Below are 24,382 nucleotides of genomic sequence, written 5' to 3'. Positions count from 1 at the left end.
TCCATACTAAGCACGATGTTGGACAACCAAGAATTAAGCCTACGCAGTTTTCCTTGTTCTGCTCTGAAAAATCTACACAAAATCATCTTCTTCAACTGAGCTAATCTTTATTTTTGGCTTCTCTTTTTTGCTCCCTCAGTGGGCTGCACTGACCTGTGGCCACCTGGCGAACCAGCACAGTGTTGAGTTTGATGATGGGGCTGAAGGTGTGTTTGCTGTCAGCTGTGGACGCCAGGATCTTGCTGTGGCACTTCAGCACCAGTTTGTCATCCTGTTTCTGCAGCAGCACCAGGATGTCCTCCAGCAGCAGAGTGTACAGATCTGCACAGAGTGCAAAACAAAACAAAAAAAAAACAAGAAAAAGGGCTGAGAATGAGTTAAAAGATTCCCATCAAAAAGCAGAAAGCTGCATTTCTGATTACTCATGCAGAGGCAGCAATCAGTGCTGTGCCATTCCAGGCAAAGCTTGCAAATCTTCCCCGTGAAAACTCCAGCAGAAAGCTACAGATGGAATTGGATCAGCTCATGACTGACTGCTGTGTCCCTGCGTGGCCCTAATGATACTCCAGCACATTTCAGAATTGACAAGAGTAATTTAATCAGCTCAGAGAAGCACACAGGCATTATTAGAGGTGGCAGTAAGAAGCATAATTGGGAGCTGCAGCAGAGCCTTTTCCCTCCTCTCCTTCCCAGCAAACTCACCCAGAGCCAGGGGAGCGAGGGGAGGGCCCAGACTCACCGATGGTTTTGTCACGATTCACTTTCCAGGTCAGGGGCCCTTCGTGGAGCATTTTTCTCTTTGTTAGATCCAGGTTCTGTCACCAGGGAAAAGAAAAAATAATAATAATAAATTCCCATGGAAGCAAGTCATGATAAAACACAGGAATGCCAGAGGGACTCCAGTTTGGAGCCAAGCAGCTAAACCAAGGCTGGGAAAAGAAACACAGGGCAGGGAACCCAAAACCTCATCAAAGATGCTGTTGATCCCTTTTCCACATGCCAAATGCCACAGGGTGGGGAATTCTCCCACCAAGACACGCTCCAGGGGCATTAGGATGTCACCTGTCTCCTCCTAGGAGGAGTTTTTCCAACACCCCACACTCAGTTCCCAGCATTACAACTGATTAATGCTGCAGCACTCCATTTGCAAGTCAAGTGTGCCTACAAATTATTTACAAATCATCCCCATGATCTGACAGCGTTTGTAATGTCAATGGATTCTTCAGGCACTTCAGTGCCTGTGACATTTAGATCTGCAGGCAAGCAGAAGTGACAATTTTCACAATTCATCCCTTCCAAGTCTCAGAGTCTGCAATCAATGACAGCGAGATCTGGGAGATGCCAGGAAGTTCTTCCTCTCCTTGCTGGAGCTGATTTGGGGAAAGATACATGACACACTTTTATAGAAAAGATTTTTTGGGGTTTTTTTTTTTTTTTTTTTTTGATTCACACTGACTTTGAGGGAGATGGGGAAGCAATAAACAGGTAATCAGCTTCCAGCAGAACTGCAGGGATTTACAGGAGCCATGAAACAGAGTATTGTTAATACTGGACTTCAGGCTTTATCTGGCTCTATTTTATATTTATTTATATTTTATTTATTTGTATTTTTTATTTTATATTATTTTAGATTATTTATGTGGATCTTCCACGTTTTTCTACAAGCTCCTTTTAAAGCCAATCCCACTGTTACACCTCAGGGCTCTCCAAGGCCTCTCCAGCTCCAGCAGCATCACTAAGACATGCACTTAACATGAGATAAATATCCAAAATAACCTCATTATCCACCAGATATCTCTTCTGGGATACAGTGCTTGAGCTTGCAGGCCATAAAGGTTTGTTGCACAGAGCTGACAAGCTCCATCAGCACCACGATGCGCAGAACTGGGCTGTTGGAGCCACAGAAATCTTCAGGAAGGTGGCAAAACTCACATTGCTGAGACTAATTGCTTTCATTTTCATACAGAAATATTTATCTCCAAAGAGCACTTGATTGTGCATCAGAAGAAGAAGCAGAAAGTGAATGACAGGGCTGCAAACTCAGTTCACACAGGGCTGGTTTTAATGCTGCCACTCACCCTGAACTCATCCATCATGGGATCCTCTGACTGCTTCAAGTAGGAGAGGTCGAGTCGGCGCTGATAATCCTCCAGATGCTGCAGGAAACGCAGGGAAAGGGTCACTTGGAGCAGAAAAACTCCCCAGAGGGCAGGTTCACTGCTGCCCCCAGCCCTGCACGTTCCCTCTGCCCCTCCCACCTGCTTGTTCTCTGACTCTTTGACAGCCTGGTTGACGTGGTTGAGGATCTGCCGACAGTGATCTGCTGCTTTCTTCACCTTCTCCTTCTCCTCGGGCAGCTCTGCGAGAATTATAACAAGTGAGACAAAGGTTTGGCCAGGCAGCCCTGCAGGGCACCCTGCTGACCCCAGACTGGACACAGAGGAGTTAAACTCACAGAGAAGCCTATCAACAAAAGCACTGCACTGCAAGAGTGATCCAAATGAGGTTTGTGACAGGAGAGAATTCGTTGTGACCCGCAGATCATCGCACATAACACAGTTGTCACTCTCCCCTTTTTTAGGGCCTTGTGACAAATATTCACAATAATCTGAGAGACCCAAAATCTTCACTAAGAGCGCAGGCACAGGTGAAGCCATCAATTCTCAGCAGCAGCAGCAGGCACAGTGAGAATTCAGTTAACAGGAACGTAAACCAGTACATCAAAGATAATGGAGTATCACATGCTCTCCTAATTAGGATTAGAGGGAACTTGTAGCTGCAGTCTATTTTTATGAGTAATGGAATTACTCTGCAGCAGGTATCAGATAGTAAAAAGGGAAGGCATTTTGTGCCACTATTTATCACGTTTTTACCTGTTGTGCTGAAAGTATCTTTCAGTGTAACACATCCTAATTAAACCCCACCCTCTGCAGGAGCATGAGGACATTCTGTGCTGCTTTAGAGGTTTGACAGACTCACTCTGAATTTCCTTTTTATTTTTATTTCACACTGAATTTCCTTTTTTATTTTCCTAAGGAGGAACAAACACTGGAATTTTATTTTTTTTTATTATTATTTTTTACACCTCCTGTGCAGAAGGCACCAGTGAGGTCGCAATGAAAACAGAGAGAGGCACATAAAATTAAAAGTGTTACTTAACACATTTACCTAAAAAAACCCTGCAGAGGTGGGTGCCCAGACCTCATTGGGAAGGCTTTACCTGTGTATTTAGCAATGTTATCCAGCAGAAGAGGGTACTTAGTCAACCTCTGCATCTCCGTGGGGATGATATCCTTGAGCTGCAGCCTCCGGCACAGGGGATTGCTCTCAGCATCCTAAATTTCAACAGCACAATATCTGCATTTGTCATTTTTATTAAAGCCATAATTACCTGAATGCACAACATCTATTCATCACTTAAACATCTATTACTTCACTTTCCAGTAATTAAATACAAGACAAGAGATGCCAAGATCTATCACCCAGACAACACATTCCCCTCTCCATCTGCAATTACCCGGAGGAAAAGCTCATCACAGCAGCAGTGCTTTCCTCCCCTCATTATTCCCCACGGGATGGGCCCATCCCCAATCAATCTCAGTCAGCAGCACCCAGGGAACACATCACTTTGGGCTCTCACACCACAGCAAAGCACAGGGGATTTGTCAAGATCATCTCCCCTCGTGCTTCCAGGGCTCCTCCCAGCCTGGAAATGTTCTCCTGCAAGTGGCATGTGGAGCCAAACCCCACTCCTGGCAGGCAGAGCAGCTGTGCAGCATCTGTCTCCTCCTGCTCCTGGAACTCTGAGCTCTCTGCCCCACGGAATTTGGCATCCCTGGGCACCTCCAGGGACATGGCAACTCCTGCCTGGGACAGCCCTGCAGTCCAGAACTGAAGGCTCCTCCCTCCAGAAACCACCAGCAGAGATAAATACAGTGCTGGAAATGATCCCCAGCTGATGGCATGATGTCATTAATTAACGTCATTAATTATCTAGAATTTTATCTAGGAGGATTCATTGGGCTGTGCTGAGGCAACTCAGAGCCTGGTGGAGAAAGCTCAAAAGTCTGGTTGAGAAAACTCAAATGCCTGGTGGAAAAAACTCAGAAGTCTGGGGGAGAAAAGTCAAAAGCTGGTGGAACTCAGAGCCTGGTGGAGAAACTCAGCTTAGGGGAAAAAACTCAAAGCCTAGTGGAGAAAGCTCAAAAGCCCGGTGGAACTCAGAGCCTGGTGGAGAAAACTCAAAAGTTTGGTGGAGAAAACTCAAATGCCTGATGGAAAAAAAACTCAAAAGCCTGGGGGAGAAAACTCAAAATCTGGTGGAGACACTCAAAGCTTAGTGGAAAAAACTCAGAGCCGGGTGGAAAAAATTCAAAATCTGGGGGAAAAACCTCAAAATCTGGGGGAGAAAACTCAGAGCTTGGTGGAAAAAACTCAGAACCTGGTGGAAAAAAACTTCAAGCCAGGTGGAAAAAACTCAAAACCTGGTGGAAAACTCCAAGCCTGGTGGATAAATTGGAATCCCCATGGCCAGCTCACCTGCACGAAGGTCTGGAAGCGCGAGTCCTTCTTCTGGCGGGACTTGATGACCTCCAGAGCGAAGGGCTGGTTGCTGCAGAAGGTGGCAGTGGCAAGTTTCAGCTTCTCCTCTGCTGCTCCACTAAACTGTGCCAGAAAGCCAAAAAAAGCCAAGTTTAGACAGGCAGGAGCTCAGCATGAGCTGGCCTCAGCAGGCAGAGCCACAGGGGACTGGGCTCAGCAGGGAAGAAAGGAATTATTGATAAAAATGAGGAATTATTGACAAAAATGAGAAATTATTGACAAAAATGAGGAATCATTTCTGCCTGGTTTAAGACTTTGTCTTCCCAGAAGGGACCTTGACATCTCAAACTCTTCAGTTCTCCTGAGTTCAGCCCTCCCACATCACAGAATCACAAATCCCTTGGGTTGGAAGGGATTTTAAGACTCATCCCCATCATGGGCAGGGACACCTTCCACTATCCCAAAACAACCTTCAACACTTCCAGGGATGGGGCAGCCAAATCTTCCCATAAAGAGCTCAAAAGTGAAGCCTCCAACAGCACTATAAACTCCAAATTTATACATTCTAAGATTAGATATCAGTACTTTTAACTGCACCACAGGCAAAACGAGGCTCACATTTCAGTGTTACTGAAATAAATCGTGCCACTACATTTTACAAAATCCCACTCTCACCTTTATGTACCCAAATGTACCTTTCTGTTCTACCCACACATCCTAAGGAAATTATTCCTGTGCCTTAAATGACTCTTATCTCCAGTCAGATGCAAATCCCCTGAGTTTTTTCCTGCTTTCCTTCCCCCCTCATCCTCCAGCTCTGTTTTGGCTCCAGAACTCGCAGCCCTTCAGTTCCCATTGCTGGGAATTATCTCCTCCAGCCTCTGGCTCTATTGGTCATTCTATGGCACATTATTTTCAAATATAAGGAATATTAAAATAATTTTACCCAGGAGAGCAGATCTTCCCCGATTTGGCCAATGACAGAAGTCTCGTTCCTTTTTCGGACAGATTTCATCTGATCGTTCAGTGCAACTTAAAAACAAGGGAAAAAAAAGGTGAATTTTATTACTAGTGGTCAAATTGCTGGCTTAATTTTCAGCATTTAACATAAAAGCTGCTCTAGGAGAAGATTAGATTTCAAATTATTTTAATTAGCTAAGAAACAATATCCTGCAATTTAATACATTTAGAATAACTAATAAAATGTGATGTAACTTTGCACTTGTGCCTCATCTGTCTCCAAATGACCCTTAAGAACCACTCCAAACTTATCTTTTCTGAGGCTCAATCTCATTTTTCTGTGAACAGGAATAATGCAGAAGCCATAAAACCACACAACTGATTATGGAGTGGCTGAAATTTCTGTTGTGGGCAGTCCCTTTCTCTAAACAACGAGGAAGGGTCAGAAAAATAGACACCAATCTTTATAAATCTGTTTTTTCCTCTCTTCAAGTTGTACCATCTCAAACGCTGGCCCACAAAGCTCACTGCTCCTTTTATCAAGCATGAATCAACAGAGATAAGGAAAAGGAACACTGGACACACGATTCCTTATCAAAACATCTTTGTGACTCAGAAATGGAACAAGTGTGAGCCAAAGCAGGCCCAGAGCAGTGTCCTGAAGAATTCTGATTTATCTCAAGCATTGAGTGAAGCTGCCTCATGTTCCCTTTACTTCAATTTCTCAGCCATGGAAGGCAGAATTGCAGCATCTTGCTGCTCCTACCGTGCAGGCCAAGGATGTCCTCCAGGTTGGAGAAGATTTTCTTCTTGTCACTGGAGCTGAGGATGCCCTCCCTGGTGACCCTCTGGTAGAAGACGTTGTGCAGGACCTTCAGCGTGCGCACGTGGGCTCGCTCCGTGTAGAACAGCTCTGGGGGGACAGGATTGCACCTGTGAGCTCACGACAGCTCCCTCAGCAGCATTTCCCTCCAAAAAATTCTATGTTTGAATCGTTTGTAAAATTTCATCATTTATAAACCAACAGTGAGCTCTGAGCTCGCAAATCCACGCAGAGATTTCTGCAGGAGCTGCCACTCAAATCTGAACTTTGGGAGCAGCATTTTTATCACCTGCTTTCCAAAAAGCCAAGCTTTTCTTGTTTTCTTTTAGGGAACATAATAAAAACTGGCTTTTCAGTGCCTTAATATTGTTTAATAACCACCTGATGTGGTTTATTTCTCCTCTAAGGACTGGATCAATCTCACCTCAGGCAATTTCCCAGTAACAAGCACAGGACTCACACCTAAAAACTCTTCAAACCAAAAGTTCTGCAATTCTCCAGCCACTACTCCCCAAAATCAGGGAAGAAAAACCTAACTGTAAATTTTAAGAACTTCAAAGCTCCGGGGGAAGGTTTCAACTCTGAGCTTGGCCAGGCAGGAGAGAACCTCCATCTCACCATTTATCACTTCCTGACGCTTGATCTCGTAGGGTTTGAGCCCCATGAGCACCTCCCTGCTCACGAGCTGCTGCCAGTTGGGAGGGTCCATGTCCATGTCGAAGTCATAGAGCTCATCCTCACTCTGCACATCTGCAAAGCCAACACTGTCCATCCTGATGGGAGGAGAAGAAACCAGAGATAATTCCCATTTCAGGGAAAAGCTGAGCACATAAATCAGCTTTATGAACACGCTGTCCCTGTCAGCTGGAGGCTGTTGGATGCCCGAAGCTCTGGGCACATTCTCTGATTTTGCCCTTTGCCTGCTCTGACAGTGTTTTCACAACCCCTCTTTAAATGACACAGATCAAACCATTTGCAGTCAGGTATCAAGGCAGTGAAAAGGGCAGGTTGCAGTTTCTTGCCTCTGTCTGCAGGCACAGAACCAACAGCAGCACAGGTTGAAAAGGAAAATAGGGATATCTCTACTCCCTAATCCAACTCCCATCCCTTTAAATCAGTGGATACAGCAATCATTCCACTTCACTCACAGATCAAAGGGGTATTTTTGCATATGACTCACTCCACCTGCCCAATAAATGGCTGCCAGTGTCTGATTTCACGTGTTCTTGAAGAAAAAAAGATCATGCAGACAACAGTGCTGGCTCAGAACAATGAGCACTGCTGCATTCTGCTTCATAACCTCTCGAAATCCAAACAAATTCAGTCAAGTTCAAACATCTCTAAGCACACTCACTTGCGAAAAGGCTTTGGTGTTCCCATGTCAACCATCCTGCAAGGAAGGAGAGAAACCATCAGGGAAGCTCGAGCCTGGATTTCTCCCTGCTCAGACACTCAGCAAGACTTCAGAATGGTGGTCTGAGCCCCAAACTAGAGGATTTTGTCCCCTCTCCTGACAGTTTTCTATCACAGCAGAGACACAAAGTTTCCTAATCCTACCGACAATATTAAACACAAACAATGCCACTGCAATTTTATACTAAATATGTAATTTATGTACTAAATTTCAACAGCCACCGTCCCACTGACAAAGGAGTCTCTACAATGATCTTTTCCAAGCCATTCCAAGATTTCCTGACCCTCCCTCAAAGCTCCCAGAGTTACCTCTCTGACTCTCCCTCCTCCTCCTGCAGGTTCTCCAGAGGAGATGGGAACTCAAAGGTGTTGTTGGGTGTGCGGGGGGTGCCATCCATGGAGTCACTGGCAGGTGGGGCTTCCCCAGGCTGCTTCAAACCTGCACCCAGAATAAATGTCAGAGGTGAGGAGTCAAATCAGAGGAGATCAGAGAACTCCCCAGCCTCTCCAGAACCTCTTAATTCCAGCTCCAGAGCTGGAGGAACTCGATTCCCAGACTGGAAAGGACAAATCTCAGTGACAAAAGCTCCAGGTGACACAGGCTGGCACCTGGTGGGTTTTTCCTGTTGGATGATGCTCTGCCACAGTGGGCAGAACCCACTAACAACCACTGCTGCCCGTGGCAAAGATTCCCTAATTGAGGAGAGCTGATTAAAGATGAGCAAGAGCGGCTCTAATGACATCAGAGCGTTCCCTAATTGACCCCAGCTCGTTGCATCAGCACTCTGCACATCCTGCCCACATCACAACCCTCATTCCAACCCTACCTGCGTCACTGTCCTTGCTGCCCTCGGGGGAGGCAAAGGGCCCCACGGCCAGGGGGGACATGGGGTTGGCAGGGGGGTAAGGGACATCCGTGCCATCGCCGCAGGAGCCGCTCTGCCGCGTCCTGCCCGACTCGGGGGGCTCAGGGCTCACGGAGGAGGCCGTGGGGGAGTGCTTGGGGTGCCTGGGCTTCTGCATCTCCATGGCCCTGCCAACTGGACAAAGAGAATCAGCATCATCATCATCATCACGCTGCTGGGAATGTGGGGAGAGGAGCAGCAGCTCAGGGGCAGAACAGGAGTGTGCAGCTTTGAAATGAGGTTTTAATGACAAAAGGTTTAGGAGCGCTCGATCTTGGTGAAAAATCACTCAATCCTGCCCCAAAATGCCTCAAAATCCCAGCCCAAAGTGTCTCAAAATGCCTCAAAATCTCAACCCAAAAGTGCCTCAAAATCCCAGCCCAAAGTGTCTCAAAATGCCTCAAAATCCCACCCCAAAGTGTCCCAATCCCACCCCAAAATGGTTCAATTCCACCCCAAAAGTGCCTCAGAATCCCAGCCCAAAAATGCTTCAAAATCCCAGCCCAAAATGCCTCAAAATCCTGCCCCCCAAAATGCCTCAAAATCCCACCCCAAAATGCCTCAAAATCCCACCCCAAAATTCAATCCCACAGCCCTTAAGGACTACACAGGGTCAGAAGGGAACTGGGAGAAGTGAAGGAAATTCCAAACTGGGAGAACTGGGATCGGGTGAGACAGGATGGGGTGGGATGACATTTAGGATGGGGTGGGATGAGGGAAATAGGGTTTCCTGGTAGGGATTGTTGAACGGCAGGGGTTTTCAGCAGGGATTTGGGGTCTGTGCTGACGTACTGGCGCTGCTGTCGTGCCGGCTGGGTCTCCTGGGGGGGCCCAGGATGTTGGGGAACCCTCTCCTCTTCCCCTTCTCCTCTCCTTCCTTCTCTTTCTTGATGCTTTGCTGCAGGAATAAGAAAAGCAAACTCGTGGCTCAACTGCTTCAAACCCAGCTGGTTTTTTATTGAGGTTTTAATTAACTTTTTAAAGCTGCACAGGGGAGAGGACACAAAACCTTCAGAAAGGTTTTCACCTTTTCACAGCACAGAACTGCTTGAAACTCTCTGAAATGTTTCAAAGAAAGGTAAAATGGTGATGAAAATAAGCAGCTACTGTGACCAGATACACCCCCGTGCTGTGGGAGACAAGGGATCACACCCACAGGGATGGAGTTTTGGTGGAAATATTCATTATATAACGGGAAGAGTGGGGGTGGCAGGGAGAAGAGCTCTCCTGCATTGCAAACCAGGAGGGTTTGGGCGAGTTTCTCCAGAAAAAAAATTGAAGTAAACAGGGAAAGAGCTTTAATGAGACCCTCCTGTGGCTCAAGGCTGTGTCCTACGAAACATTCCTCACCCAAAGTTTTAATAACTGCTAAAAACAAGGTGAATTCAGGGCTAGAGATAAAGGAAATAATTCCAATTATTTCCAATTCATGCATCTGCCGACAGCCGCAGAACCCAATTCCAGCTCTCGGGTTTGCTGTGCAGCTCAGCACTCCCAGATCCTCTTGGAACACCAAAAATCACACTGATTTTTAATTTTTTTTTGCTTGTAAAAAATTGTGGGGTTTCTAAATTGCAGACAAATCCTCTGTGGCCACTACCTTGATCTTTGGCAGGAAACCAATCCGGCCCCGTTTCTGCTCCAGGTTCCGAGGCTCTTTGACTTTGACTCCCAGGTGTTTCATGTAGGTGAGGATTACATATTGCATCGTGGAGCTGCCAAACACAGAGAAAAAACAGGCAGGTTTAAGGGAAATATATTGGGAAAACACACTGAGTCAATAGAATTAAGGTCAAGTGCCAAGTTGGAGAAGTTTGTTTTTAAATTAAAGTAAGGGAGGAAATGAACGGAAATAAATTCCCACAGATAATGGGAAGAAGGCTCAGCCAACAGCAGAATTTATCCTTTTGTAAGTTATGGAGTAAATAAATGGAATATATGGGTGGGGAGGCCCTGGCACAGGGTGCCCAGAGAAGCTGTGGCTGCCCCTGGATCCCTGGAATTGTCCAAGGCCAGGCTGGACAAGGCTTGGAGCAGCCTGGGACAGTGGAAGGATTGGAATTAAATCATCTTTAAGGTCCCTTCCAACTTAAATCATTCCATGATAAAAGGCACAGAAGCCCAGGAGGTGAAAGCACAATTTGGAGAATTACACAGAAGGTCTTAAAATTCTACACTAAAACCATATTTGATGTCACATTAGAGCTCTGAGTTATGGTAAAAATAAGCAGCAGTAAAAGGGCTCTGCAGAAAGCGGAGGAAAAGCTGCTCAGATAAAAACTGAACAGGACAAGGCACACACAGAAAATAAATGTTAGAGCAGATTGAAGCAGTTACAACACAAAACAAAAATAAACAGCAACTCTCAGTGACAGTAATTTTTAAGATGTGAAACACAGGCAACAAACATCAGCAAAGAGGAGGCAGATGCTCTGAATTCCAATGATTTATGCCAGAGGATTCAGCAGAGGAGTGTTGAGAGCAGCCAGGAGAGGGCTGTCTTGTTCCATCAGCACAACACAGCCCCAGCTCCCATTACCTCTTGTCTTCTTCCAGAGGCTGAGATGTCATCCTAAAAACAAAAAAGGCTTTCAAATCCAAACTCAAAACCCAATTAACACCCGGTCCCATCCACCCAGAGCATCAGCAGTAGTGCTGAAGTGTCCTTTAGAATGTTCAGAAGTCCCAGCAGGGGGGAAAAAATAAAATCAAGAATCAAAAAAATGAAGGTTCAGCTGTGGAAACTGGATTTAGCCCACATTAAAAAGGAGAAAATGGGTTGTGAAGCTGCTGTTTCTAAAGGAGAAGGGCTCTGATCTAATGATGCACAAGCTGGCAATGGCAGCACTCCCTGCACTATTCTAGACAGGAATAGTCTAGAATTCTAGACAAGAATTCCACTTCCCTCCTGCCCCAGTCCTGGCTGCCACTGCCCCAACAAACAATCACAGAAACATAAACACTTCTCTTCAAAGCTGCACAAGGGAGAGGACACACACCTTTAGAAAGGTTTCACGCTGTTTCACCTTTTCACTGTTTCACCTTTTCATGGTTAGTGCAGAACTGCTTGAAACTCTGTTAATATTTCACAGGAAGCTGAAATGCTGGTGAAAATAAGTGACTGCTGTGAGCAGATACACCCCCTGCTGTGGGAGACAAGGGATCACACCCACAGGGATGTGGGATCCCACAGGGAACCGGCACAACGATGCCAAACTCCACTCCCCGATCCCTTTATCTTGCTTTTCCCACATCTGAGACAGCACATTTACTATTATTATTATTTATTTACCTCATCTTTCTCTTTGCTGTCACTTACAGGACTTCCTCAATTTTAGCAATGATGAGCTCTGCACAGCTCCTCTCCTTTTCTATGGCATTGTTTATTATTATTATTCTTGTTATTATTATTATTACTATTCATTTACCCCACCTTTCTCTTTGCTGTCACTTACAGGACTTCCTCGATTTTAGCAATGATCTGCTCTGCACAGCTCCTCTCCTTCTCCATGGCATTGTTTATTATTATAATTCTTGTTATTATTAATATTACTATTAATTTACTCCATCTCTCTCTTTGCTGTCACTTACGGGACTTCTTTGATTTTGGCAATTATCTCCTCTGCACAGCTCCTCTCCTCCTCTATGGCATTTATTATTATTACTGTTATTATTATTACTATTATTATTATTATTTACCCCAGCTTTCTATTTCCTGTCAGTTACAGGACTTCCTCAATTTTGGCAATGACTTGCCCTGCACAGCTCCTCACCTTCTCCATGGCGTTTTTTTTTGATTTGTTTGGGTCTTTTGATTTATTTTTTTTCCGTTTTTTTTTGGGTGTTTTATTGTTGGGGGTTTTTTGTGTTGTTGCTGTTGTTGTTTTTTTTTTTTATTTGATTGAGATTTTTGGGGTTTTCTTTTATTTTGGAGGGTTTTTTGGGTTTTTTTTTGTATTTTGTTTGTATTTTTGTTTTCTTTTGTTTTTACCCCACCTCTCTCTTTGGTGTCACTTACAGGACTTCCTCGATTTTAGCAATGATCTGCTCTGCACAGCTCCTCTCCCTCTCCATTGTGTTTTTTTGGTTTGTTCGGGTTTTCTTGGGACTTTTTTGGGGTGTTTTTTTGTTTTTTTGTTTTGTTTGTTTTTTTACTCCACGTTTCTCTTTGGTGTCACTTACAGGACTTCCTCGATCTTGGCCAGGATCTGCTCTGCACAGCTCCTCTCCCTCTCCACGGCGTTGCGGTCGCGGAGCCGCTCGGCGTCCAGCCTGCTCAGCTCCCCCTCGGCCAGGGTCAGCCCCATGCTCCTCTTCTGCCTGGAAAACGGGTGGAGACAGGTAGAAAAATTATTTAATTTTTTTTTTTATTCAATAAATAAATATAAAAAAAGATTTTTATATATATGTATATAAAATATATATGTAATATATAGTATAGCCTATAAAATACATAGTGTATACTATTTAATATAATATAATATATAACTATATAATATATCCTATATATTATATATTTTATATATTTTATGTTATATATTATACATAAATATAATATATAATATATAATATATAAGTATAATATATCCTATATATAATATACACTATATATTATATAGTATGTAGTATATAGTATATACTATATGATATATAGCATATATAATATATACTATATATTATGTAAATTATATAATGATAATATACATATATACATATAATGTACATATATAATAATATATATGTAACGTATAAATTATATAATATATAGCATATATAATATATACTATATATTATATAATTTATACATTACATATAATATATAATGTATATCATATAGCACATAATATATAATATATAATATAATGTATAATGTATTATATTATATATAATATATACATTATAAATAATATATAAGGTATACTGTATAGTACATAATATATAATGTAATTCTATAATATATATAATAATATAATATTTATTATTATAACTTATAAAATCAGGCCTGGTCTATTAAATTAACAGCTGGCCTCTCATCTCTTCTAAGTGTAGTTAAGCAATTTGCAAGTTCCTGTGCAAAAGCAATCTTGGTATGAAGGGTTTGTTAACACAACAACCTATTCTGGGGTTGAAAAATAAGTGCATGTGTATAAACAATAATATATAAATATTATATGAAGAATATTCTGTTCCATGAGAATCTGGAAAGGAAAAAATGTAAACAACCCGAATCTTAGCGCACACACACACAAATCACCTTCTGACCAAAAAGTAAAGTAGTGGGAAAACCACCAGCCAACAGGTGTTATTCTGTGAAAACTGGATAAAATTAGTGATGTGAACAAAGAATTGGCTTCCCCTGCATGAAGAAAACGGAGTCTCAGCTGATTTACTGCAACAGAAAAGGGCACAGGCAGCACCACCTGCAGCTGGACATTGCCCTGGGGCACTCAGGGTGCCCCACACAAGGCACAGAGGGGCTTTGGGGGTGTTTAAAGCATCTGCACGAATGGAGAGGTTTTTAGGTGTGAAATAGTTCATTACTGAGCTTGGCTCAGAGCTCTCAGTGCTCCACATGAAAAAGCAAATTAATTATCAACTTCTACTCCATGGCCGTGACAGCTCTGCAAAGGGGATTATTCCCTGCCCAAAGGGGAGAGGGAAGGAAAATAGGGAAAGGGAAAAAAACTACATAAGCTGATTATAAACACAATCAGAGAGAGAGATTTATATAACAACACCTCAGAAAACAGACATTTCCTCACACAGCTGTGAGAAATGAAGAATCCAAGCTCTGGGATTGCAATTGATTTAAGGATTGGTCACAGAGGATATTCCTGGTTTATTCCTATCCAATGCAAGAGGAATTATATGTCCCTCAGGTTTCCCTGTGAAATAAAATATGAATTAAATGGAAACTCCACAGAGAGCTTTTGGTACCTGAAATCCTCCAGGTTCCTCTGAACCTCCGGGCAGACTTTGTCCTGCATGGTTTGGATGAACTGGCGGTGCAGCTCTTCAGGGAGGAGCTCTGGCCTTCTCCTGTCTGGGAGGCAGAAAATCCATCAGTTATTCCCCTGGGAACAGTCCCCACCTTCAATAAATGACTTCAATAAAGTCATTTCCCTGAGTTTCACCCCCACAAACACAGCTCCCTACCTAATTCCAAGGAGATTTCATCTGGAACTGGGACTTTCAGGTTCTGCAAAAGGAAAGAAAGGTTGGGAGAACCATTAGAGAAACCAGCACCCCAATAAAACCCCAAATAAAGCACACAAATCACACCAAAATCCCCCAAAAACCAAAATCATCCAACCTGAGCACCTGCTGATTTGGAAAGGGGAGGCTGCCATGAATATATTGTAATTCAGAGAGATTATTTCAGATGGACATGTGGCATATAAACCTCTGCTGCAGTTTCTGGGAGTTTAATTCATGACAGCAAAGAATTTTCTCAGCTTTCCAAAAGACACTTAAAATTTCCCAATCCACATCAATACCCACAGCAAAGCAACAGAGAAGAGCCAGAACTTGCTCACTCACCACTGAATTATTTCTCCTATCAACAACAAATCCCCTGGGATTTATTTTGTTCCCAGGCATCCCTTCCCTGCTAACATTTCAACAAAAATACTCCAAACTTTCATTACATTATTACGTTTTATGAAAAAATCTATTAAACATTCTTCTGGTTTTGATTTTTAAAACCATTTCTTTTGGAGGGCTTTAACTCCCTTAATTTTTTCACAGTTCAGGTGAGTGGAGAAAGGTCCAAGTCAACTTGGTGGGTGTGTGTGAAAATGAGGAAAACAAGAGGAACCTACTGCAGCTCTGTCCAGGAAAAACTGGTAAAACTCCAGGAAAACACGCCGGGTCTCTTTGGAATTGGTCTGTTTGTACAGGTCTGTGTAAAGGTAGCACAGCTGTGGGGAACAGGAGGGCAAGAAATGAGGTGAGAACCGTGAAAACTCCAAGTTTTATTTCTAATTTTTCAAGGAATTCAGCAGGGCTGGGTTGAAATCATCCCCAGCTCCTCAGGGAAGGGGAGAAGAGCACAAAGGGGTCAAACCTCCCCTGCAGACAACTAATCCCACACCTTGGGGTGGAATCAGAGGCTTTCAGGAGATAAATAATAATTTATAAGCAGCCAAATGTAAAGGAAACAATTCTTTGTGTGTTTCTCTGTTTATCTGAGGAGATAAATGAGGATTTATCACCCTCAGGTCTGCACAGGGTCTGCATCTCCCTCCTTGCCAGGACTTGCAGTGAGTGCCACACAAGATCTGGTGAATTCCCAAATGGGAAACGGGGAAAAAATTCCAAAAAAATCTCACCAGAGCAGCAGGATCAAACTGGGACACAACGTGGTGCAGGAGCGCAGCCAGGTGAGCTGGGCGGGATTTCAGGAGCTCGATGTTCTGGAAGCAGCTGCACTGCCCATTGATCTGCAGGGACACAGGGAATTACACCTCAGTTATTCAGGAATAAAAAAACCCCAGGGAATTACATCTCAATTATTCAGGAATAAAAGGAAAGACAGCAAAAATAATTCGGAGTAAATAGGTTAGCAGCTCTGCTGCTGTGTCAAGAATTTAGGATTTAATAAAATGAAATAAGGTAAATTAATTCCTAGAAAGCTTAAAGTTTGGAGAAGAAAGAGAAATAACAGACTCAAAGATGGATATTGTCCTAAACTCCCCAAATGTTTCTATTTGGAAAGATCAGAAACAACAGGAATCCCATCCCCAAATTCTTATTTCACCCTACAAGAAGTACTCAGCAGAAACAAGGTAGTTTAGGAAAAAGGGAAGAGAATTCTGGTTGGTAGGGGGAAAAAAAGGTTAAAAGTCATTCCCACCTGCTCCTGCTCCGTGTCAAAATCATCATCCTCTGCTCCAATGATCTGAGTCCCCACTCGGGACAGGGGACTCCCAACACTGGACTGGGAATCCTGGGGAGGAGAAGGCAGAGAAGCACAAAGCTGGGATTGTGCCTCACAGTAAAACCTGCAGATAATTCTGATCTTCAAAAGCTCCACCTTGGCTCTCCCCCTCCCAGAAGCTTTTCCCAGGATCCAAAACATTTCCAAACATCAAACCAGGTGGATCAGGAGCAGCTGCAGCCAGGAGCACACCAAGCACAAGGCCAAATGCTCATCCCCAGTGTGGCCAAAGGTTTTTACAGCCAGGATAATGCTGAGGCTGCTCCTTTCCAGCCTGGCTTTTTCCTGGATAAAACCCCACAATTTATTCTCTCCCAGTCTCTAACACCAGTCCAATAGAACAGGATTTCACAGGGAAAAGGTTCTGGTGAGCACTGAGGAGCCTGATCCAGTAATGTATTACAAAGTCACAGAATCTGCCAAGGAACCCAAAAAAGGGAGAGAAGCAAAGCCCTGGGGCTGCCCCACACTCACATCAGCAATGTCACCCTTGGATAAAAATATCACTGTTTGCTCTCCCTCTCCCAAAAGCTTCTCCCAGCATCCCAAACATTCCCAAACATTCCCAAAGATCAAACCAGGTGGATCAGGAGCAGCTGCACCTGGAGCACACCAAGGATGGGGCCAAATGCTCATCTCTGCACAGAGTGGGAAATGTGGCTTTGGGAGGACCAGCAGAGGAGGGGAAGGAGAATTCAGGAGTCATCCCAAGGATGATGATGATAATGATGATGTGTTTAGACAGATCTGCACTTCCTGCTGAGCTCCCCTTGTAGCCCTGCTGGAAATGCCAGCCCCCCAGTGAGTGAACATCCTAAGAAAAGGCTGGACTCGAGGAATAAAACACATATAACTGCTCTGCTCATTGCAGGCCCAGCTGTTTTACTGCAGATTAGGTATTTCTCGCCTCTAAACAGCCCTGCTCTTAAGCTCCATAAACATTTACTCAGCTAATTAACTTTCCCTGCACCACTTTAATTGCATTTTATCTTCTAAAGCAAAGTTCAGGCATGCTCCATTTAGAAAAGTGGGGGGGAAAGCAGCAAGATTTTAATGGGCTCGTTAGAGGAGATGCTGTTGTGACACTTGATGTTTTGTACTCACAGTATCTTGAAGCTCAGCCTTTTCTGGGCTCTCATCTGGATAAATCCTCTCCTTCAGGCCACTGCGAGGACTCTGGGAACGAGGGAAGTTCAGATGTGGTCAGTACTAGCCCATCCAGGAAAGGGAGAACTGCACAGGGCACTTTGTCAGCCACAACAGCCAAAAACTTCTCCTTTCTCACAGGAAAAGGAGGTGTGAAAAACCAGAGTAAAATCTGGCTCCTACATGCACAGCTGAACAAAAAAACCCCAAAACTCAAGTGAATGCAGAAGTTTTGGTGAGAAATCTGGTGACAGTGAACAACAGCAGGGGTGTAAAATCCCCAGCCCTTGGCTTTCTCCACCTTTTCTCACAGTTCAGCTCTCCTCTCCCATCTCCCAGCAATCCTCCTGCTCAGGAAGCTGCAGAGCCTTATTTGCAGAAACCACGAGCTGCTGGCTCATCCTCAGTGTGTCCAAAGGTTTTTTTTCCAGCCAGGCTGGTGCTTTCCAGCCTGGCTTTTCCCCAGCTGCAGAACTCTTCCCTCTTCCAAAGGTTCCTCTCACCCCTGATCCTTGAGTTTCTCAGGGCTGGAGTGAAAAGCTGGAATGTTTTATGTGCCAATCAACCTGCACTGATCAAACACCATCCCCAGGAATGCCAGGATGATGATTTTATTAGGGAGATAATTATGAGTTTTGTTGTGCATTTATTAAACACAAACAGGGAGTGGGATCTGGTCAGATTTGGAGCTGGAATGTTCCAAAACAAGAGTCGTGGATGATCCCATCTCACCCACCTCCCTTTCACTTCCAACTGCTGGGACAAATTTAGCTCCCACATCCTTAAGTTAATCAACAAACTTAGGCCAAATCCAAGCAGAGAGTCTCAATTCCCCTGCACTAATCAGATAGTGATTTAATTAAGGATTAGGCACCAGGGGAGAGCACAGGAGCACAGATTGATAACTAATGAGTGAACACAACAAGAGCCTTTGCTGTGGCAGGAATTGGAGCTGATCTGGTAGGGGGAAGGCTCTTTCCCATTTCCAGGGCAAGCTGCCTGATCTGAGTCATGGTGCTGCCGTTGGAATATTCCCTTCAAAGATGCTCTAATTGGCAAATGAGTGTTGAGCAGGATGCTGGCATCTTTCTCTGTTTGGTTACAGGGATTAATGCCAGGACAATCTAATCCTGGATAAAACCCCACAAATTATTTCTCTCCCAGTCTCTAACACCGGTGCAATGAAACAGGTTTTCAAGGGAGAAGGTTTTGGTGGGCACTGAGGAGCCTGTTCCAGTAATGCCCAGAGTTACCAGCACAACACACACAGAATCTGCCAAGAAAAGCCAAAAAAAGGGAGAGAAGCAAAGCCCTGGGGCTGCCCCAGACTCACATCAGCAATGTCACCCTTGGATAAAAATGCCACTCTTGGCTCCCTCTCCCAAAAGCTTCTCCCAGGATCCAAAACATTCCCAAATATCAAATCAGTGGATCAGGAGCAGCTGCATCACCTGCAGCCAGGAGCTCACCAAGGATGTGGCTAAATGCTCATCCTCAGTGTGGCCAAAGGTTTTTCCAGCCAGGATAATGCTCAGGCTGGTGCTTTCCAGCCTGGCTTTTTCCTGGATAAAACACCACAATTTATTCTCTCCCAGTGTCTAACACCAGTGCAATAGAACAGGATTTCACAGGGAGAAGGTTCTGGTGGGCACTGAGGAGCCTGTTCCAGTAATGTATTACAGAATCTGCCAAGGAACCCAAATGCAAGAGGGAGAGAAGCAAAGCCCTGGGGCTGCCCCACACTCACATCAGCAATGTCACTGTTGGGCCTGGAGGGGCTGTCACCACTGAAATCCAGTTTGCTGCTGCTGTCCCCACTCTCTGCCTCCCCCTCGCTGATCTGCAGCGACTCCGACGCCGACCTGGAGGACAGGACTCCATCCTGCAGGGAGCAAAGGATGAGTTGGGACACAGCAGAGTATTCCAAGAGACCATCCTTAAACTCCTTCAAAAGCCAGCTGGCTCACATTACTCATAAAAGCTTAATTTATCCAGAAAAGGCTGCAATGACTTTCTAAGAGAAAACAAGAGACCATCCTCAAACATCAACTCTTTCAAAAGCCAGCTAGCTCATATTACTCATAAAAGCTTAATTTATCTAGAAAAGGCTGCAATGACTTTCTAAGAGAAAACAAGAGACCATCCTCAAACATCAACTCTTTCAAAAGCCAGCTAGCTCATATTACTCATAAAAGCTTAATTTATCTAGAAAAGGCTGCAATGACTTTCTAAGAGAAAACAACAAAAACCACACCAAGTTTTCAGTGCTTTTAACACAGGGGAAAAGGGAAAAATGACACAGCCTACGTTTATTTTTTTTTTTTTCCCTCTGAAAGTGAAAACAAAATTGTTTAAAGCTTCCAAGAATGACTTCATGGGTGTATTTTAAGTTGTACTGACAGATAATAAACACATCATTGCTTGCACTTGTTCTTAAAAGCAGGTTTTTCAGAGAAGAGGAAGAACATGACACCCTCTCCAAAGCATCACACAGCTGCCAACCCCAGCAGGAACCATCCAGATTTTGGGAGACCTTGGCGGTGCCAGCACCATTTAGAGGGCACTGCAGAGGTAAGAGCAGCTCTGATTTTAATAATGTGAAACTCTCACAACCAGCTAAAAGCCATTTTTCTTTATTTTTTCCCCCTAAAATGAACTCCTCTTAGGCCATTTCCCCCATGAAATCCTGGCCCCTGCTGCAAAGCCCAGCTTTGGTGGTGGAAGTTGAGAGCCCAGTGTAAAATCAATCTCCTCCACATCCTGGTTAAGGTGACAGAGCCAACTTCCCAATCTCAGCTGTAGAGGGTGCAGCTGCCTGAACAAACAACTCCAGCTTGGCCAGAGCACCATCAACCCCCAGGAGGAGCCTTCCCCAGAGCCCTTTACCTGAGTGCAGCCCGTGGCCTTGGACAGCTGCTCCTGCAGCTGAGGAATGTGTTTCTTTGCCTCCTGGATCTCCTTGAGCAGGCGGGTGGAGGGGGTTCTGCTGTACTCCTCCTGCAGGACCTGCAGGACAATTCACGTTGTTAGAGGACACCACAGAACCACACTCACCTGTCAGGTTGAGAGAGTTTATTATGGTTTGGAGTTTAAATTGGTTCGGAATTTGATCAGGGATTGGGGGACAACAGTAACACCTCTGTGACCCCAGTGGTCAATTTAGAAGTCCATCAATTTGTCCTTCCCACTGGAAGGAATGTGTTATTTACCAAATCTTTGTTTTTCTAACAATCCATAAGAAAGCTCCAGCCCAAAAATAAAACCATCAGAAGGCTGAAAAATCAGGGCCACAAATTAATTGTTTGTCCCTTTTAAATCAACACCTGCACACCCACGGAGCTGCCACACAGAGTCTGTTTTGCACAGCTCTGCTAAAAAATTGTGATTCACCTCCCCCAGCTCACTGCAACCTGCACAACCCCAGTACCTGCAGCCTCTCCTGCTCCTTCTGGAGCATCTTCCTCAGGATCTCCACCTTCTGGTTGTGGACAATGTTATTCTCCTCCTGGGAAATACAGAGATTAGGGTTGGGTTTGTGGGGGGAACTGGGCAGATAAGGAAAATCGGACATGCGCATTTTTCACCTACTTCCTAAAAACAGGCTCTGACAAGCCCTATGAGAAGCAATTCGAATTTCCAACTGTCTCTTGTGTATTCTTTCTTAATTCTGAACAGCTCTCAACAGTATAAAAACCTGTATTTCTATTACCTGAGACAGGACTGGACATTTTTACTTGCAAAATACCTTTTTTACGAGCAAATAAACACCCACTGACAAGATAAATATCCCAATACCAATTAAAAAAAATCAAAACCACCCAACTCCATTTCTCCTTTTGGAAAGAAAGCTCCAGCCTTACCCCCATGAGCACTGGGCTGGTGATCCTCTCAGCATTCCCTGACGTGCCAGGTGAGTGGGGGGATGCCATGATGGGAGACATATGCCCAAAAGCTGCCAGATCCACGTCGGAATCCGCCAGGGGAATCTGGGGCGACCCTGGAGGGCGCCCCTGGACAGTGAGAGCTACATAGGAACCCGCTGTGGGGACAAAGGACACGTCACACACACACGTGGGGACAGTGCCAGCTCCCCTGATTCCCCCCACACCATTCCTCCTCCAACCCACTGAACCTCTTCCTTCTTCCTGGTTTAAAAATCCATGTAAAAATTCAGCTATTCCAAAAAACCTTGCCCTTATAAAAGCAAGCAGCTCAATTTCCAGCCCAGCAGGTTGCATTTCCAGTGCACACACACACAAAATAAACCAGGCTCCTTCTTCATACAAGAAAATCCACCAGGAAGGTGTTTCCTGCAGTGCTGTGCAGGTATCACACAGAGATGCAAGTTAAGTGTCTGTCCAGCTGAGGAATTTCAGGTGAAAATAAAAGATGGGAAAGCAGCCAGGGCAAGGCTTGGTGCTAATTCAAACATGAAGTTAAGGAGAAGCTACAGGAGAATGTACCGGCTTCAATTCAGGATGTCAAAATAATTTCAATTTCAGTTCCCCGTTTCACACACTCACTTTTATCTCTCAGCATTGGCCTCGCCCTTGTCACTTGGCAGGGCCCTGGAAATGATGGTGTCACACTTTAAAGGGGACAGAAGAGCCACCAGCCTTTACTTACACTTGATCAGCTTGACCACCTCCAAATGGTTCGAGTGTGTCACCAGAGTCCCGTTCACCTGGGCAGGGAGGGGAGAAAACTCAGTGTTTGGCTCCTGATTTCCAAACCATCCCACACATTCCACAAATTGCACCAGAGGAACAGCAGCGTTTTCTTCTCCCCCATCTCCATTACTGCCTCTTGCAAGACATTACCAGAGAAATAATTTATCCTTCTAACAGTTTATCTCAGTGAGCAGAGCTCTGCAAAAGGAAAACTGCACACACACTAAAAGAACTCAATCAGGCAGACAAACAACAACAAAAAAAGGCAATCCATCTCTGCCTGGGCAGAAAAACAACAGGGGAGCTAATTTAATTCATTAATTTCAATGCCTGGTTGAAATCCCAGCTCCATCTGTGTCAGGAGCTGCTGCAGCATTTTGCAGCAATGGTTTACAGAGTCTTTTAAGTCACTGGCTTGATTTCTTACTTGCTTGGGACTAAAAAAGAACAGAGATGTGGGAGCAGTTAGGGGGAAAAGAGCAATTCAGACAGGCTGTTTATTTACAGATCATTATTAACAACTCTGCTCTCCTTCTCTTCCCTGCCATTCCTGCTTTTATTGTAGTTGTGATACTTGAACCTGCCGGGATGCTGAACTTGCCCATTAAATTCTAAAATGAGGATTTGGAGGAGAGTCATCCCCAGAACACTGAAGCTTAGACCATTCCCAGTGCAAACACCACAGCAGACATATCAGTGACTTTTTTTTTTTTCAGGGAAAAGAGCTCATTTAATACAAATAACACATTTCTCTCACCATTTCACTGCCTTACCTTGATAATTCTATCACCTGTCTGCACTCCAGCCCGCATGGCTGCTCCATCTGCAGAGGCAAGAAATCACTTAGTTCCCCTTTCAATACCATCATTTATAGCAAAAAGGGTTTGAAGACTTCTGTAAAACATGCAAAACACTCCTGCCCTCAGCCAAGCTTCCTCTGTCAGTGAAACCTCTGGGTTTTGAGTCCAGAGCAGTTTTGCTTTCACCTGGTGCTGGATTCACCAGGACATGATCCCAAGGAGTCATTTCCTCCCCTTGGGATGCAAGAGGTCAGCTCCAAACCCACCAGAGCACAGAATGAACCAGGCTGGAAAAGCCCTTTGGGATTACTGAGTCCAACCTATGACCTGTCACCTCCTCATCAGCTAAACCCAGAGCACTGAGTGCCACATCCAGTTTTGTTTTAAACAAACAGGGACTCCAGCCCCTCCCTGGGCAGACCATTCCAGTGCCCAATCACTCTTTTAATGAAGAATTTTTCCCTGATGTCCACCCTAAACTTCCCCTGGCACAGCTCAGGGGGAAGTTGTCAGTGCCTGCCTGGGAGAAGATTCCGAGGAATAAATTCAACTGCTCAATCCCTTCCCACCCCACCTGGGAGGGGTTTGGGAGTTTTCTGCTGCAGCTGACACACATTTCCAGGGTCCCCACAGAGAGCTGGCAGGTTTGGGGTGTGTTTGCTCTCACCTTCCTTGACAGACTGCACGAAGACAGGGTTGTCCCCGCTGACCGTCAGCCCGAAGCCGTTCTCATCCCGCTGGATCACCACACACCTCTGCACCAGGCCTGGGGACACAGGGGACAGGACACACACAGGAGGGGACACAAAGAGACACAAGGCAGGCATCAGTCCAAAAACCTTCTCCTCCCACATAATCACAGAGTGCTCAAAGGAACGGGGATGACACGGCACATGGAAAATGTAGGAGAGACAGGAACAGGGCAGCGGTCCAGAAATGGAGAGGGATGTCAAGACAGGTCAGGCTTATTGCTCCAGCTACACAAAACAGAGATGCAGACAGCTCTGGCACATCAGACACAACCTGAGGGAAAAGCAGCTTTTGAAGAAGAGCAGCAGCACCCACAGCAATGAGCAGGATTTCCCTTTGTCTGCATTAATAGTTCAGAGCTGTCAGGTGCTGCTGCACCACCAAAAACTCTCCACAGCTTCTACAGGCTGCTCTAAAACACAAATCCCTCAGAG

The 24,382-nt window shown here is 44.7% G+C and overlaps 1 protein-coding gene across 2 annotated transcripts in view; it reads right to left on the bottom strand.

The window, feature by feature from the left end:
- ARHGEF12 (Rho guanine nucleotide exchange factor 12) overlaps positions 1 to 24,382 on the bottom strand; it is an 80,897-nt gene that overhangs the window by 13,463 nt on the left and 43,052 nt on the right. For both annotated transcript variants that reach the window (XM_083877857.1, XM_083877856.1), the window contains 29 exons: positions 23,866 to 23,964; positions 23,172 to 23,221; positions 22,355 to 22,412; positions 21,589 to 21,767; positions 21,156 to 21,233; positions 20,615 to 20,734; positions 19,476 to 19,610; positions 17,687 to 17,758; positions 16,499 to 16,591; positions 15,975 to 16,085; positions 15,465 to 15,563; positions 14,800 to 14,842; positions 14,581 to 14,686; positions 12,826 to 12,963; positions 11,183 to 11,215; positions 10,244 to 10,358; positions 9,436 to 9,541; positions 8,566 to 8,778; positions 8,048 to 8,177; positions 7,680 to 7,715; positions 6,944 to 7,098; positions 6,269 to 6,415; positions 5,489 to 5,574; positions 4,540 to 4,665; positions 3,221 to 3,335; positions 2,259 to 2,359; positions 2,079 to 2,156; positions 740 to 815; positions 154 to 321 (listed from right to left, as the gene is read on the bottom strand). In XM_083877857.1, coding sequence (XP_083733983.1) covers positions 154 to 321; positions 740 to 815; positions 2,079 to 2,156; positions 2,259 to 2,359; positions 3,221 to 3,335; positions 4,540 to 4,665; positions 5,489 to 5,574; positions 6,269 to 6,415; positions 6,944 to 7,098; positions 7,680 to 7,715; positions 8,048 to 8,177; positions 8,566 to 8,778; positions 9,436 to 9,541; positions 10,244 to 10,358; positions 11,183 to 11,215; positions 12,826 to 12,963; positions 14,581 to 14,686; positions 14,800 to 14,842; positions 15,465 to 15,563; positions 15,975 to 16,085; positions 16,499 to 16,591; positions 17,687 to 17,758; positions 19,476 to 19,610; positions 20,615 to 20,734; positions 21,156 to 21,233; positions 21,589 to 21,767; positions 22,355 to 22,412; positions 23,172 to 23,221; positions 23,866 to 23,964 — 3,066 coding nt within the window. The remainder of the gene's footprint in view (positions 1 to 153; positions 322 to 739; positions 816 to 2,078; positions 2,157 to 2,258; positions 2,360 to 3,220; positions 3,336 to 4,539; positions 4,666 to 5,488; positions 5,575 to 6,268; positions 6,416 to 6,943; positions 7,099 to 7,679; positions 7,716 to 8,047; positions 8,178 to 8,565; positions 8,779 to 9,435; positions 9,542 to 10,243; positions 10,359 to 11,182; positions 11,216 to 12,825; positions 12,964 to 14,580; positions 14,687 to 14,799; positions 14,843 to 15,464; positions 15,564 to 15,974; positions 16,086 to 16,498; positions 16,592 to 17,686; positions 17,759 to 19,475; positions 19,611 to 20,614; positions 20,735 to 21,155; positions 21,234 to 21,588; positions 21,768 to 22,354; positions 22,413 to 23,171; positions 23,222 to 23,865; positions 23,965 to 24,382) is intronic.

This window comes from Zosterops lateralis (assembly GCF_965231275.1).
Source record: "Zosterops lateralis genome assembly, chromosome: 25".
Classification (NCBI taxonomy): Eukaryota; Metazoa; Chordata; class Aves; order Passeriformes; family Zosteropidae; genus Zosterops; species Zosterops lateralis.
Note: the sequence above shows the minus strand (reverse complement) of the source record. Positions and strands in the feature narration are given on the sequence as shown.